This window comes from Cebus imitator, unplaced genomic scaffold (genome assembly GCF_001604975.1).
Source record: "Cebus imitator isolate Cc_AM_T3 unplaced genomic scaffold, Cebus_imitator-1.0 Scaffold708, whole genome shotgun sequence".
NCBI classification, from domain to species: domain Eukaryota; kingdom Metazoa; phylum Chordata; class Mammalia; order Primates; family Cebidae; genus Cebus; species Cebus imitator.
Window position 1 is genome coordinate 1,147,644 of NW_016108023.1, and position 15,948 is coordinate 1,163,591.

The 15,948-nt window shown below is 58.6% G+C and overlaps 1 protein-coding gene across 1 annotated transcript; it reads left to right on the plus strand.

Moving 5' to 3' along the window:
• Positions 1 to 6,353: 6,353 nt before the first annotated feature.
• SLC25A6 (solute carrier family 25 member 6) lies at positions 6,354 to 12,388 on the plus strand. Its single transcript, XM_017518854.1, has 4 exons — positions 6,354 to 6,693; positions 9,617 to 10,103; positions 10,924 to 11,064; positions 11,884 to 12,388. Exons 1-4 carry the CDS (start codon positions 6,583 to 6,585, stop codon positions 12,039 to 12,041), a joined length of 897 nt encoding a protein of 298 aa, XP_017374343.1. The 5' UTR covers positions 6,354 to 6,582; the 3' UTR covers positions 12,042 to 12,388.
• Positions 12,389 to 15,948: the final 3,560 nt, after the last annotated feature.

Consider the following 15,948-nt stretch of genomic DNA (forward strand, 5'->3'; position numbering starts at 1 on the left):
TGTCTGGCTCCTCTGGGGGGGTGGGGTTCACGAGGGAAGAGGCTGCACTTGGGGAGGAGGGGAAGGAGCCTGAGTTTGGGGAGGGGGGTGGAGGCTGCTTTTGGGGAGGAGGGGAAGGAGCCTGAGTTTGGGGAGGGGGGTGGAGGCTGCNGGGGGGTGGAGGCTGCTTTCGGGGAGGAGGTGAGGGAGGCTGCTTTTGGGGAGGAGGTGAGGGAGGCTGCATTTTCGGAGGAGAAGACAGAGGCTGAGTTTGCGGAGGAGGGAACGGAGGGGCAGCCAGGGATGACAGTTCAGCCCAGGAGACATTCTGGGAGCCAGCAGCTTTGCGGAGTAGCTGGTGTGGACTCCCGGGGCGGGCAGTGGACACAGGGCTTTCTTCCGACTCCTCGCGGTCCGACGGCCGCGGTGACGGTGCCCGTGTCTGCCGGGCAGGGTCTCAGTCCTTCGCACGCCTGCCTGCATCTTCCCCTCTTCCACACGATTTCCAGGGTGTTTCCTCCATGGGACATCGCTGCTGCTGACCCCTGAATGCCCACGGGCCGTGGGCGACAGCTCTCCAGGCGGCTTCCGTCTCTCCTGACTTGGTGCAGGGACTCTCATGAGCAGGACTCCCTCAAGCCCCTGCCGCGGGGCTGAAATGCATCTTTTTTTTTTTTTTTTGGAGTTTCCCTCTTGTCGCCCAGGCTGGAGCGCAGTGACAGGATCTCAGCTCACCGCAACCTCCGCCTCCCGGGTTCAAGTGATTGTCCTGCCTCAGCCTCCTGAGTAGCTGGGAATTCAGGCGCCCACCACCATGCTGGGGTAATTTTTCTATTTTTAGTAGAGACAGGGCTTCACCATGTTGACCAGGCTGGTCTCGAACTCCTGACCTCGGAGCATCCGACCACCTCAGCCTCCCAAAGTGCAGGGATTGCAGGCGTGAGCTACTGCGCCTGGCCTATTTCAGCTGTTTTCTTAACGCACAAAGCAACCTACACATTCTTTTTTCTTTTCTTTTTTTTAATTGAGATGGAGTCTCTAACATAAGCATATGCTAAGAATAAAAAAAAAAAGAGAGAAAAAAAAAAGACATGGAGTCTCACTCTGTCGCCCAGGCTGGAGTTCCGTGGCCTGATCTCAGCTCACCGCAACCTCTGCCACATGGGTTCAAGCAATTCTTGCGCCTCAGCTTTTCTGTGTTTTTAGTAGACATGGGGTTTCGCCACACTGGCAGGGCTGGTCTTGAACCCTGGACCTCAGGTGATCCGCTTGCCTTGGTCTCCGAAACTGCTGGGATTACAGGCATGAGCCACCATGCCCAGCTTTTTTATTTATTTTTTAAGACTGTGTTTTGCTCTTGTTGCCAAGGCCAGAGAGCAATGGCGCAATCTCGGCTCACTGCAACCTCCGCCTCCCGGGTTCAAGCAATTCTCCTGCCTCAGCCTCCTGAGTAGCTGGGACTACAGGCATGTGCCACCACACCAGGCTATTTTTTGTATTTTTAGTACAAACGGGGTTTCACTGCATTGGCCAGGCTGGTCTCAAACTCCTGACCTCAGTGATCCGCCCACCTCGGCCTCACAAAGTGCTGGGAGCCACCTTGCTGGGCCTATCTTATCTGTTTTTTTTTTTTTTGAGACGGAGTTTCACTCATGTTACCCAGGCTGGAGTACAATGGTGCGATCTCGGCTCACCGCAACCTCCGCCTCCTGGGTTCAGGCAATTCTCCTGCCTCAGCCTCCTGAGTAGCTGGGATTACAGGCACGCGCCACCATGCCCAGCTAATTTTTTGTATTTTTAGTAGAGACGGGGTTTCACCATGTTGACCAGGATGGTCTCGATCTCTTGACCTCGTGATCCACCCGCCTCGGCCTCCCAAAGTGCTGGGATGACAGGCGTGAGCCACCGCGCCCGGCCTTATCTGTTTTCTTAAAGCACAAAACAACCTACACATTCTTTCGTGAGGTCAGGCAATTGTAAGGGTGGAGCGTCTTGACTTGGGGGTTACCGAGACCATGTGTGACAACCGAAGCTCAGGCCTGTAATCCCAGCACTTTGGAGGCCAAGGCAGGAGGATCACCTGAGGTCGGGAGTTCAAGACCAGCCTGACCAACATGGTGAAACCCCGTCTTAAAAAAAAAAAAAATTATTAAAAAAAAAAAAAGAAAACCACACCCACCTGACCATCCGGCCATTCAAACAGGCCCCCTGCGCTTGTGAACAGCTTTCCCGTAGAAAACAGCCGCAGGGGGTTTAGACGCCCAGATAACCTCTCAAATATATAAGCACAGAGAAATTCTGGCTGGGCGCGGTGGCTCACGCCTGTAATCCCAGCACTTTGGGAGGCTGAGGTGGTCGGATGCTCCGAGGTCAGGAGTTCGAGGCCAGCCTGGTCAACATGGCGAAACCCCGTCTGTCCTAAAAATACAAAAATCAGCCAAGCGTGGTGGCAGAAACCTGTAATTCCGGTTCTTCGGGGAAGGCTTGAAACCCGAAGGCAGAGGTTGCAGTGAGCCGAGATCACGCCACTGCACTCCAGCCGGGGCAACAGAGTGAGACCCCATCTCAAAAAAAGAAAAGAAATGCAAACCACCTCTGCTTCTGTATTAACCCACACACTTTTCTGCCACGCAAGGGGCTTTCACGACACAGATTCCACGAGGGCACCTATGAGATCAGACGGCTATGATCTCTAAAGCCCACCGGTCATTTCATCAGAGGCTGGCAGGGAAGGGACCTCGTGGCCGGGTGACTGGCAGGCGGGTGGGGGCTCATTCCTCCGTCCTGGGTCCTCGGAGGGGGAGGGCGGTGACAGACACAGCTCTGCCCCCACTCCACAGCAGGTGGTGTGTCTCCCATTCCCAATTCCTGGGTGCGAGGCCTGCCTGGACCCTCCTTTTCCAGGGAAGCCGTGTCCCCGCGTTTGGGAGCAGGTGGCTCCAGAGGCCTCCCAGGTAGGGCGCTATTCAGGCACGGGGAGTGCGGTGTCACCTCCCAGATACGAAGAGAAAACGCACGCGTGTCCAACGCTAAGTCCATGGGCAGCCCTGATTAACCACCATTCATTCATTCATTCATCCCTCCTAGTCAGCGATTCATTCATTCCTCTCAGCAACTCATTCATCCCAGTTAGTCATTCATTCATTCCACGTAGCCATTAATTCATTAATGTTAGTGATTCATTCATTCATCCCCGTTAGACATTCATTCGCCATCCCTCCTAGCTAGCAATTCATTCATCCCGGTTAGCAACTCATTCATTCATTCAGCCCAGTTAGCAATTCATTCATTCCAATTAGCCATTAATTCATCCATCCCGCCTGTTGGTGATTCATTCATTCATCTGTTAGCAATTCATTCAGTCACCCCACTTAACAATTCATCCATCCCAGTTAGCAATTCATTCATTCCAATTAGCCATTAATTCATCCATCCCGCCTGTTGGTGATTCATTCATTCATCCGTTAGCAATTCATTCAGTCACCCCACTTAGCAATTCATCCATCCCAGTTAGCAATTCATTCATTCATGCCAGTTAGTGATTCCTTTTCATCCCAGGGAGCAATTCATGCATTCATTCCCCCGAGTTAGCAATTCATGCATCCATTCCAGAAGCATTTGCAGAGCACATCCTGGGTGCGAGGCCCAAGCACCCAGGCATCGTCCTGGCTCTGAGACACGCAGGCTCAGCACAGACAGCCGTCTCAGCGTCGGGCCACTGTTAGCGGTCCCCACCCGCATGGAAGCAACCTCCTTCTCTCCTCCAACACAGGCTTTGCAGACTTCGAACACCAGGTTCCAGGGCGCAGGCCTCCAGCCCCGGCCAGAGCACCTGCGAACCAGCCTCATCGGGAAAAAGCAGCCCCGGCTCCCTGGGCGCTGAGAACCGGCTCAAGCCGGGAAATGAGCAGCAGCAGAGACTGGGGCCTCAGCAAACTCCCCACCCCCGCCCAGCCTCTGTCCCCTACTCCCAGGCCCCTGCAGGGAGCCTGGCTCAGTCTGGGTCCTAGAGGGACCCTGTCCAACTACGGTGCCGTGGCAGAGCATCAGGAATGGGCTTGGTCTGCACGGCCCTCCCCCACAGCAATCTCCCGAGGTCAGACCTTTGCATGGCTCAGTGACTTCTTTTTTTTTTCTTTTGAGACAGTCTTGCTCGGGCGCCAGGCTGGAGTGCAGTGGCACGATCTCGGCTCACTGCAACCTCCGCCTCCTGGGTTCAAGCAATTCTGCCTCAGCCTCCACAGTAGCTGGGACTACTGGCGCGCGCCACCACGCCCAGCTAATTTTTGTATATTTTTTTTAGTAGAGACGGGGTTTCACCATGTTGGCCAGGATGGTCTGCATCTCTTGACCTCGTGATTCGCCAGACTCGGCCTCCCAAAGTGCTGGGGTGACAGGCGTGAGCCACCTCGCCCAGTGACTTCTGAGCCACGGTCTCCCCCGTCCAGCACCCACTCCAGCACCCAGAGCCGGCCGCAACCTGCCGCCCCGGCCGCAATCACCCTCCCAGAGGTCAGGAAAGGCCTCAGGCAGGGCTCACAGCGACGCTGCTCTCGGGGTTCACACAGGTCAGGGACCTCCGCCTTCCTAGGACACCGGAGAAAGGAAAAGTAAGAGTGAGAAAGACACAGAGTCGGAGAGAAAAGGCGGGGAGAAGGAAACGGAAGGAAAGAAGACAGGGAAAGAAGAGGAAGGAAAAGGAGGGAGGGAGGAAAGAATGTGAGGAAGCAGGGAGATGCGGAGGAAAGGAAAAATGAGGGAAAGGAAGGGAGAGACGGGAAAGGCAGGGAATGAAAGGAAGGGGGAGGGAAAAAGGGAGGAAGGGACGGGAGAAACGGAGGAAGAGAGAACAGGAGGGGCAGGGAGACAGGAAGGAAGGAACACAAAAGGGGGATGGAGGGAGAGAAACCAGGAAACGGCAAAAAGCAGAGGAGGAAAGGGGGAAAAAAGGAGCAAGAGGGAAAGTCGGAGAAAGACAGGACTGAGTGACAGAAGAAAAAGAAAAAGAGGGAGGAGGAGGAGCGAAAGAGGCAGGGAGGGGAGGAAACGTAGAGAGGAGGAAGGCCGGGCGCGGTGGCTCACGCCTGTTATCCCCGCACTGTGTGAGGCCGCCGAGGCCGCAGATCAAGAGGTCAGGAGATGGAGACCACCCTGGCTAACATGGGGAAACCCCTTCTCTTCCAAAAAAAAAAAAAAAAAAAAAAAAAAAAAAAAAAAAAAAAAAAAGGCGGAAGAGAGAAAGAAAGAGGAACGGCCAGGCGTGGTGGCTCACGCCTGTAATCCAAGCACTTTGGAGGCCAAGGCGGGCGGATCACCTGAGGTCGGCAGTTCAAGACCAGCCTGGCCAACATGTGGAAACCCAGTCTCTTAAAAAAAAAAAACAACAAAAAGGAAACAAAACTAGAGGAGAGGACGGAGGGAGGAAAGAAAAAAGGAGGGAGCAGAAAAGAGAAAAAGGGGGAGAAAGAGAAAGGAGGGAGGGGATGGGAAATGAAAAAACGGAAAGGGAGGGAAGGGAGGGAAAGGGGGGAGGGAAGGAATGGGGGGAGGGAGACACGGAAAGAGGCCGAAAAAGGAGGAAGGGAGGAAAGAGGAAAAGAGCAAAGGCAGGGAGGGAAGGAGGAGGTCGGGAAGGAGAAAACGCAGGAGGAGGCAGAAAAGGCGGGAGGGAGGGGGGAGTCGGGAGGGGGAAGAGGTGGGGGGGGAAGGAGGAAGATGGGCGGGGAGACCGGGAACGCGGACCCTCGGCCGCAAACCCTGCCGGGCAGACACTGGTGGACGACAGGGGCCCCGGGCATGTGGGCACGGCCTACGGACCCCCAGACCGGGCGCGGAGGGCACCGCGGGGTCAAAGGTCAGAGGCCGAGGGACCCACCCCGGCACACGCCAGTCGCGGGGACCCAGATCGGAGGCGGGACCGACCCGCTGAAGTCCTCAGGCGGGCAGGGCCCGGGGTCTCCCGACGCGCCACCCTGGAGACGTCGAAGGGGGGGGGGAGTCCCAGGCGCCTGGGTGTCAAGGGTCAAATGTCAGGGATCAGGACACCACGTGTCGCGCGTCCCGGCGGACTCGCCGCGGCCTCCGGGAGAAAGCGGGCGGTGCTCTCGGAAGGCACCTCGATCGGGATGGGGTCCTGACTCCGCAGACGCCCGCCCGCCCACTCGGGCACCTGCAACGCTGTGACCTTCACAAGGTCAAGGTTGCCGCGGACGCCCCCGCACCCCAACTCCGGCCCCTACGGCGCATGGGCGGGGCTGGGCTCCCGGCATACCTCGCGGTGAGGGGCGGGGCGTCAACGGGGACCGCAGCCAATCGCCGCCGTGCGCTAGTGCGCGGGGCGGGGCGCGGCGCGGTACCCGGCAGCCCTCGGAGGCGAGGCACGCAGGCGGAGGGAGGGGCGTGGTCGGGCGACGCAGCCAATGAGCGGAGCGCGCGGGGGCGCGGGGCGGGAAGTGGGCGTGGCGTCGGCGCCTTAGCGGCTGCGCGCTGGCAACCCCGTCCTTTCGGTCCCGGCGGCGGCAGGGCTGATCCAGCGACACCCTCCCCTCACTCTCCGCGCCCGCTCTCCGGCTGTCCGCCCTCTCCGCTGCCCGCCCCGCCACCATGACGGAACAAGCCATCTCCTTCGCCAAGGACTTCCTGGCCGGAGGCATCGCCGCCGCCATCTCCAAGACGGCCGTGGCCCCGATCGAGCGGGTCAAGCTTCTCCTGCAGGTGCGGAGACGCGGGCGCGAGCGCGGCCGACCCGTGACGAGGGGACGGGAACCGGGTGGCCGGCCCGGGCGGGTCGCGGTCAGCCGGCCTTGCAGGCAGGCGCCGGAAGTGGAAGGCCTCGGGCGCTTTGTCCACGCGCCGCCGGCTTCCAAGGCCTGCGTCACGTGATGGTTGCCGCAGGGGTGGGGACCTCGCGCGTGCGCGGTCTGGCCGCGGCCGGAAAGTCCACGCGTGCGCACTGCGCCCGGCGGGCGGGGGGGGGGCATGAGGCGCGGGCCGCACGGCGCATGCGCGGCGAGCAAGGCGCGTGAACGTGAACCTGCCACGAGCGGGCCTTGACCTTGAACTCGTCATCCTGCGGATTGGCGGGGCTGGGACCACCCCTGCCGGGCGCTGCCTGGCCAGCGTCTGCTCTGCACCCTCCTCCGAGAAGGGCAATTCTAAGGCCAACGGGGCACCCAGGGTGTGGTTACCGCTGGTTCTTAACCCCTTCATAGGTCATTTGCGCAGTTCTCATGCAGAGCAATGCTTTTATCTCTTGCTCCCAAGTGTTAATAACACTTCCAAGCGTTACTAAAAGTGGCATGATGGGGCCTGGCGCGGTGGCTCACACCTGTAATCCCAGCACTTTGGGAGGCCATGGCAGGTGGAGCGCGAGGTCAGGAGTTCGAGGCCACTCTGGCCAACATGGTGAAAGCGCGTATCTATCACAGGTTTCAAAAATATGACCCGGTCGTAGTGGCGGTTGTCTGTAGTCCCAGCTCCTGGGGAGGCTGAGGCAGGAGAATCACTTGAACCTGGGAGGGGGAGGTTGCGGTGAGCAGAGGTCACACCACTGCACTCCGGCCTGGGCAACAGGGTCAGGCTACGTCTCAAAAAAAATGTAAACTAGCATCATGGTTAGGGACATTGCTGTTGGGATGTCGTTGCTAACTGCACCCCCAGTGACAGTCGGTCATTGGACTAAACAGGCTTGGTTCTAAGGACAGGTGTGGTCTGAACATGGTGGCTCCCGCCTGTGATCCCAGCTCTTTTGAGACACCTGTGGAAGATGCCTTGAGGCCAGCCAGGGCAACAGAGAAAGACCCCATCTCAAAAAAAATTTTTTTGTGTGACTTAAGGAAGCAGAGAGGCCCGGGGAGGATCACTTGAGCCCAGGCGTTTGAGAACATCCAGGACAACATAGCAAGACCCCCACTTCTAAAAAAGAATGTGGCCGGGCGCGGTGGCTCAAGGCTGTAATCCCAGCACTTTGGGAGGCCGAGGCGGGTGGATCACGAGGTCAAGAGATCGAGACCATCCTGGTCAACACGGTGAAACCCCGTCTCTACTAAAACTACAAAAAATTAGCTGGGCNATTTTGGGAGGCCGAGGCGGGTGGATCACGAGGTCAAGAGATCGAGACCATCCTGGTCAACGTGGTGAAACCCCGTCTCTACTAAAAATACAAAAAAATTAGCTGGGCATGGTGGTGCGTACCTGTAATCCCAGCTACTGAGGAGGTTGAGGCAGGAGAATTGCCTGAACCCAGGAGGCGGAGGTTGCGGTGAGCCGAGATCGCGCCATTGCACTCCAGCCTGGGTAGCATGAGTGAAACTCTGTCTCAAAAAAAAAAAAGAATGTTTTTTTTTTTTTTTGAGATGGGAGTTTCTTGGGCTTGTAGCCCAGGTTCAAGCGATTCCCCTGTCTCAGCCTCCTGAGTAGCTGGGATGACAGGTGTGCACCAGTATACCCAGCTAATTTTTGTGTTTTTAGTAGAGATGGCGTCTCACCATGTTGGCCAGGCTGGTCTCTCAACTCCTGATCTCAGGTGATCCGCCCACCTCAGCCTCCTAAAGTCCTGGGATTACAGGCGGCAGCCACGGCGCGCAGCCGTGAAAATTTTTTAAGTGTAGCAGGGTGGGGTGTGCCTGCACTTTGAGATGCCCAGGGAGGATCACCTGAGCCTCGGGAGCTTGAGACCAGCTTGGGCAATATAGCAACACTCCATCTCTAGAAATAATTTTTTGAGTTAGTGAGCTTTCATGGTTGCGTCCCTGTAGGCCCAGGTGCTCAGGAGACTGAGGTGGGAGGGTGACAAAATGCAGCATTTGGAGGCTGCGGCAGTGAGGTACGTGAGACCCTGTCTCTTTAAAAAAATAAATAAATAAACCGGTTCAGTGACTCACAACTGTAATCCCAACATTTTAGGAGGCTGAGGAATACCTGAGGTCAGGAGATCTAGACCAGCCTGGCCAACATGGTAAACCTCGTCTCTGCTAAAAATAGCGAAAGTTAGCTGGGAATGGTGGTGGGCACCTGTAGTCCCAGCTCCTCGGGAGCCGGAGGCAGGAGCATCGCTTGTTGAACCGAGAGTCGGAGGTTGCAGTGAGCCGAGATCACGCCCCTGCACTCCAGCCTGGCAACAGAGTGAGAGTCTGTCTCAAAAAAAAGAAAGGAAGGAAAGAAAGGGGCTTGTCCAGGTGAAAGTCACAAGGACAAATTACCATTAATGCCCGGAAGGTAGATTTCTTTCGCAACCTCCGGTGACCCGCCCGCCTCGGCCTCCCAAAGTGCTGGGATTACAGGCGTGAGGCACTGCGCTCAGCACACAGGCTAATTTTCTTTTTTGTTTTTTTCCCTGAGAGTATTCCAGGTAACACAAGCTAATTTTCTAAACAGGATGCACCCTACCTGGGTGCTTGGTTCACAGCTGTAATCCCTGCACTTCTGCAGCTGCCCAGGAGGGTGAGGCAGGAGAATCGCTTGAACCCAGGAGGTGGAGGTTGCAGTGAGCCGAGATCGCGCCACTGCACTCCAGCCTGGGCTACGAGAGCAAAAGTTCGTCTCAAAAAAAAAAAAGGGTGCCGCGTGTAGCTGGGGTGTTTCCGGGTGGTTGGACCCAGGTCCGGTCTGAATGCACGAACGCCCTGTGCGCCCCCAGGTCCAGCACGCCAGCAAGCAGATCGCCGCCGACAAGCAGTACAAGGGCATCGTGGACTGCATCGTCCGGATCCCCAAGGAGCAGGGCGTGCTGTCCTTCTGGAGGGGCAACCTGGCCAACGTCATCCGCTACTTCCCCACGCAAGCCCTCAACTTCGCCTTCAAGGATAAGTACAAGCAGATCTTCCTGGGGGGCGTGGACAAGCACACGCAGTTCTGGAGGTACTTTGCGGGCAACCTGGCCTCCGGCGGGGCGGCCGGCGCCACCTCTCTCTGCTTCGTGTACCCCCTGGATTTCGCCAGAACCCGCCTGGCCGCCGACGTGGGCAAGTCGGGCACGGAGCGTGAGTTCCGCGGCCTGGGAGACTGCCTGGTGAAGATCACCAAGTCCGACGGCGTGCGGGGCCTGTACCAGGGCTTCAGCGTCTCCGTGCAGGGCATCATCATCTACCGCGCCGCCTACTTCGGCGTCTACGACACGGCCAAGGGTACGGGGGCTTCATGCGCACATTCCCGCGGAGCGTGGGGGCTGCAGGGCCGGCTCCTGGGGCCTCGCTCCTGGGCTTGGAGGCACCATTTTCTCCCCGTGTCCTCAGGGCGTCGTCCCTGTGTGTGTCTGTGACCTCACCTCCACTTACGAGGTGTCTGAGTCCGTTTCAGGCTGCTGTCACGGAGCACCATACACTGGGGGGCTTAGAAACAGCAGACGCGGACTCCCCCACAGGCCTGGAGGTGGGGGGTCTGAGATCCAGGTGTGGGCGGGGCCGGACCCTCCTGAAGCCTCACAGGAGGAGGCACCGTCTTCTCCCCGTGTCTTCAGGGGGTCGTCCCTCTGCGCGTGTGTGTGTCTGTGTGTGTGTGTGTAAGGGAACTAGGCCCATAGGATCGTGGCCCGCCCTGCTGATGTCCTTTAGACGTAAAGACGTTATCTGCAGGGACAGCTGTATTGTGAGGTCTCGGGTGGTTGGGACTTCAGTTTGTGCATTTTGAGGACCCGGCGTGAGTCTCATAGAAACCGTGACCCTTCAGAAGGTCAGGCCCAGGCCTGCAGAAAGAAAGGCTGCCCCGGTGTGGCAGAAACACCTCGGGTGGGTCCTGCACGTGGCCCTGTGCGCTTCCCCACACAGGCCTCACCCTGGCCTCTGGGACTGTCTTGCCCCCGCTGCGGCAGGCGGCATTTCCCCCTCCTGGCCCTGCATGCTGTGGACATAGGCCGGCCTGAGCAGCCGCGTGGAGGGACTCTGGGGGTCCCGGCAGAGCTCGGGTGACGCTGCAGGCGCCAGCAGGTGACATGTCATTCCCCCACAGGCATGCTGCCCGACCCCAAGAACACGCACATCGTGGTGAGCTGGATGATCGCGCAGACGGTGACGGCGGTGGCCGGCGTGGTGTCCTACCCCTTCGACACGGTGCGCCGGCGCATGATGATGCAGTCGGGCCGCAAAGGAGGTACCGCGCGGGCTGGGTAGGCGGGGAGGGGAGCCGGGGCTCTTGGGCTTGCGCAAAGTAGGTACCACGCGGGATGGGGGGTCGGGGAGGGGAGCCGAGGCTCCTGGGCGTGCGCAAAGGAGGTACCACGCGGGATGGGGGGTCGGGGAGGGGAGCCGGGGCTCCTGAGCGTGCGCAAAGGAGGTACCACGCAGGATGGGGAGTCGGGGAGGGGAGCCGGGGCTGCTGGGCGTGCGCAAAGTAGGTACCACACGGGATGGGGGGTCGGGGAGGGGAGCCGGGGCTCCTGGGCGTGCGCAAAGGAGGTACCGCGCGGGCTGGGGAGGCGGGGAGGGGGGCCGGGGCTCCTGGGGGTGCACCCGTGGTGGGCCGGGACCCCTCGAAGGACGCACTCCCCGGGGCCTGTTAGCAGTGGCGCGTCACGCAGTAACCCAGCGGTGTGGAAGCGTTTTCCTGCTTGATCAGCTTGTGATAGTTCTGAGGTTTCATGGTCCAGGCAGCGATCTGAAAATCCCCACCTCCTAGGACCGCTGTTCACATAGGCACCCTTACTCCTGCCCTCTGCCTGGATGCGGGGGTGCACCTGGGGGGCTCCCCAGGTGGGGCCTCAAGTCCCTTGTCAAGCTGTTGTGGAGACAGTGGCTTAGGACAGCTTGAGCTGGGGGCGATTGGTAACCAGAGCCTCAGTTTCCCCCCCTGTAATCAGTACTGCGGTTCAGGCGTCTGGGATGTCCCTTCTGTGAAGCGTCTGCGGGGTCCAGGTGGCGTCCGCGTCCTGAGGGACATGCGGCGATGCCCTGACTCTGCCTCTCATTGCAGCTGACATCATGTACACGGGCACCGTTGATTGCTGGCGGAAGATCTTCAGAGACGAGGGGGGCAAGGCCTTCTTCAAGGGCGTGTGGTCCAACGTCCTCGGCGGCATGGGGGGCGCCTTCGTGCTGGTCCTGTACGATGAGCTGAAGAAGGTCATCTAAGGGCGCGGCCGTCACACACACACGCACACGCACACACACACACCAACACAATCACGTAGAATCCTGAACCGAGCGGACCACCGACCTTCCAGAAATTCCAGTCTCTTTCCCAGTCGGATCCTGCCTGTAGACAGCCAGGGAAGGTTCTAGAAAAGGGGCGCACTGTGATGCAGCCATCGGCACCCGATTCCATGTCTTAATCACGAGGGGAGGGAATCAGGGCGTCCCCTCGGGCCCCGGGTGAGACACTCCAGTGCTCAGACCTGCAGTCCAGATGCTTGTAGGACCCAAGTCGTGTTTAATTATTTATTTAAAACAAGAGAACCATGTCTTCTGTTTCTACGTAAGCGTTGCCCGTCCTTTCCACGGCAGGTACTTGTACTCAGGTTCCACGTGTGGCAGTCCCACTGCGAATCACATCGCGAGGTTCCACGTGTGGCAGTCCCACTGCGAATCACATCGCGCAGAGGAGCACCAGCCCGGGCTCCGGAGCTGGGCGCTGGGTCCAGGGACACGGGCAGGGCTGCATGCTCTCCCCCATGCCCCTGGCCTGGGTGCTGCCTCCTCCCAGCACCCCCGGGACATGATGGGGTCCCAGCTGGGAAGGGGTGGGGTTGAAACCACAGCTGGCAGAAGGGAGCCGGGCTCCCCAGTAGATGGCGAGACCCCCACGGCGCCTTCTGTGAAAACATTCGTATGGCCGCAGCACCTTGGGTTGCTTGTAAATCACACGCCTCACAGCTCTGGAGGCTGGAAGTCCGGGAAGAGAGGTGCCCTCCTCCAAGTTTTTTTTCTTTTTTTTTTTTGAGGCAAGAGTCATTCTGTCACGCAGGCTGGAGCGCTCACCACAGCCTCCGCCTCCCAGGTCCAAACCATTCTCCTGCCTCACTCTCCTCAGTAGCTGGGACTACGGGCACCTACCTTCTGTGTTTTTAGTAGAGATGGCGTTTCACCATATTGGTCAGGCTGATCTTGAACTCCTGACCTCAAGTGGCCCACCCGCCTTGTCCTGTTAAAGGGCTGGGATTTCAGGCATGAGCCACCCCTCTCCCCAGAGACGCCCCACTTCCAGTGGCATCGCTTGGACAGAAGGTTCCAACCTGAATCTGGGGAAACTGAGGCAGGCCTGATCCCCTGAATTCCCTGACTGCCTGCTGGCATCTCCCTGGGGTCCCTGGAGCCTCCATTCCAGCACCGAGTGGAGTTCGGGTCCCCGCAGTGGATGCTGTTGCCCGTGCGCCAGGAAGGGTGCTCACTGCCAGGTACGGCAGCTGTGTCCAAGCGCTTCCACACAACAGCCATTGCAGGGGAGGAAACGCCACGTTAGTCTCCACCGGCCTCAACGTGGGACCTTCGTGGCGTCAGCCCGTGGCCGGGACGCAGACGGCAGCCGTGGCGTTCCAGGAGAGCAGTGGGCTGTCCAGAAATCCCGGCCGCAAAAGGCAGGATGTTTTTGGGTGTGGGCAGCAGTCCCTGTCACCCATGCCGGAGTGCAGTGGTGCGATCCCGTTTCCCTGCTGCCTCGGCCTCCCGAGTGCCTGGGATTACGGGCGCCTGGCGCCATACACGGCTAATTCTGTATTTTTGGTAGAGGCAACATTTCACTGCATTGGCCAAGACAGTCAACCTCCTGACCTCGTGATCGTCCTCCCCCAGACTCCCAGAGTGCTGGAATGACAGAGCAGCCTGGCCAACATGCTGCAGCCCCGTCCCTATTAAGAACACAATTAGCGGCGCATGGTAGCACCTGCCAGTAATCCCAGCTACCTGGGAGACCGAGGCAGGAGACTCGCTTGAACCTGGGAGGTGGGCGGACTGCTGTGAGCCGAGATCCCGCCACTGCACTGCAGCCTGGGGGAAAAGCCAGACTGTCTCTTAAAAAAAGTCCACGGTTCCTTCCTGGGGGATTAATGGGGCGGCTTCCACTGGTTTCCCGGGCGGGCGGCGGGTTTGTTCTCTGAGTTTTACTCTTGTTGGCCAAGCTGAAGCCCAATGGTGCGATCTCAGCTCACCGCAACCTCCACCTCCCGAGTAGCTGGGATTACAGGCACCCCGTACCACACCCAGCTAATTCTGTGTTTTTAGCAGAGACGGGATTCCTCCATGCCCTTCAGGCTGGTTGTGAACTCTCAACCTCAAGTGATTCAACCGGCCGGTCCTGCAGAATCTGGAAATGGCGAGGCGCTGGGTAAGCCGCGTGTTGGAGGTAACTCCACAGGAAATAACACGTGATGACGTGGCTGGGGGCGTGATTCAAGAGAACTGCCAAAGTCACAGTTCTGCTCTGGAGGAGTAGCTTAGCCTGTCATCCCAGCACTCTGGGAGGCTGAGGCCGGGAGTTCCAGACCAGCCTGGCCAACATGGTGAAAACCCCATCTCTACTAAACACACAGAATTAGCTGGGCGTGGTGGCCCACGCCTGTAATCCCAGCTACTGGGAGGCTGAGGCAGGACAATCACTTGAACCCAGGAAGTGGAGGTTGCAGTGAGCCAAGGTCATGCCACTGCACTCCAGCCTGGACAGCAAGAGCGAAACGCCTTAAAAAAACCTCAGAAAAACATCACGGTTCCTTCCTTCGACTGGCTTCCTGGGTGGGTTCCGTGTTTTAGGAGTTAGATCCTCAGGCATTGAGACTGTCCCCCGGGGCTGCAGGGGGCTGGCGGGCACCCTCCTTGCCAGCGTCACGCTGTCTGGATTCCCTCGCCCTGCACCAGGACGCCCCGCCCTGGCCGTCTGGCCTCCACCACACTCAGACCATGCTGATGCGTCCTGTCCTGTGCCTCCATGAGCCCGTTTTCAGTTTGACCCTCACTGGGGTAGTGGGTGCAGCCCAAGGCCTCACACTCAGCAGAGGCTCGGTCAGGAAGACCCCACATCGCGGAGACAGGGCCTGGGGAGGGGATGGGAAGGGAAGCCAGTGCCCAGCCCTGGGGTATGAGGTTGGGGCAGAGAAGAGCCCAGGCTGGCCTCAGGCTGTCAGCACGACTGAACCTGCCAGGGCACAGCCCCCGCCAGATACGGGCAGTTCCAGTCTCCTGCAGGTACAGAGGTGCGTGGCTTTTTTAGCGGCATCTACGAAAGCGCTGTAAGGTGGCCTTGAAAGAGACCAGCGGCGCAGCCGGGCGCGGTGACCCACGCCTGTCAGCCCAGCTCTTGAGAGGCCGAGGCAGGCGGATCACCTGAGGTCAAGAGTTCAAGACAAGCCTGGCCATCGTGTTGAAATCCTGTCTCTACTAAAAATTAAAAAAAAAAAAAAAAAATCAGCTGGGTGCAGTGGCACACGCCTGAAATCCCAGCTACTCAGGAGACTGAGACCAGAAAATTGTTTGAACCCGGGAGGCGGAGATCGCCATTGCACCCCAGCCTGGGCAACGGGGGGTACGTTGTCCCCAAAAAATGAAAGGACAACAGCATCCAGGGTCCTGTGCACAACCCAGGGGTGGGAAGGACGGAAAGGCCGGTCCTGGCGTGTCACACACTCAAAAAGCAGCAAAGCAAACGTGCTTCCCGGAAGTACCGGAAAACCTTGTTATAAGTCACTGGAAGCCGGGCACGGTGGCTCACGCCTGTCATCCCAGCACTTTGACAGGCCGAGGGGGGCGGATCACCTGAGGTCGGGAGTTCGAGACCAGCCTGGCCAACAGGGTGAAAACCCGTCTCTACTAAAAATACAAAAAAATTAGCCAGGAGTAGTGCCGGGCACCTGTAATCCCAGCTACTCGGGAGGCTGAGGCAGGACGTGCTTGAACCCCAGAGGCAGAGGTTGCAGTGAGCCGAGAAGACACCACTGCACTCCAGCCTGGGCGACAGCCACACTCTGAATCCAAAACCAAACACCTGAAAAGGCTCTCTGACAGTGTTGGAGGGACGTGGCTGAATCCGAGACAGGGACCAGTGAGCGGGAAA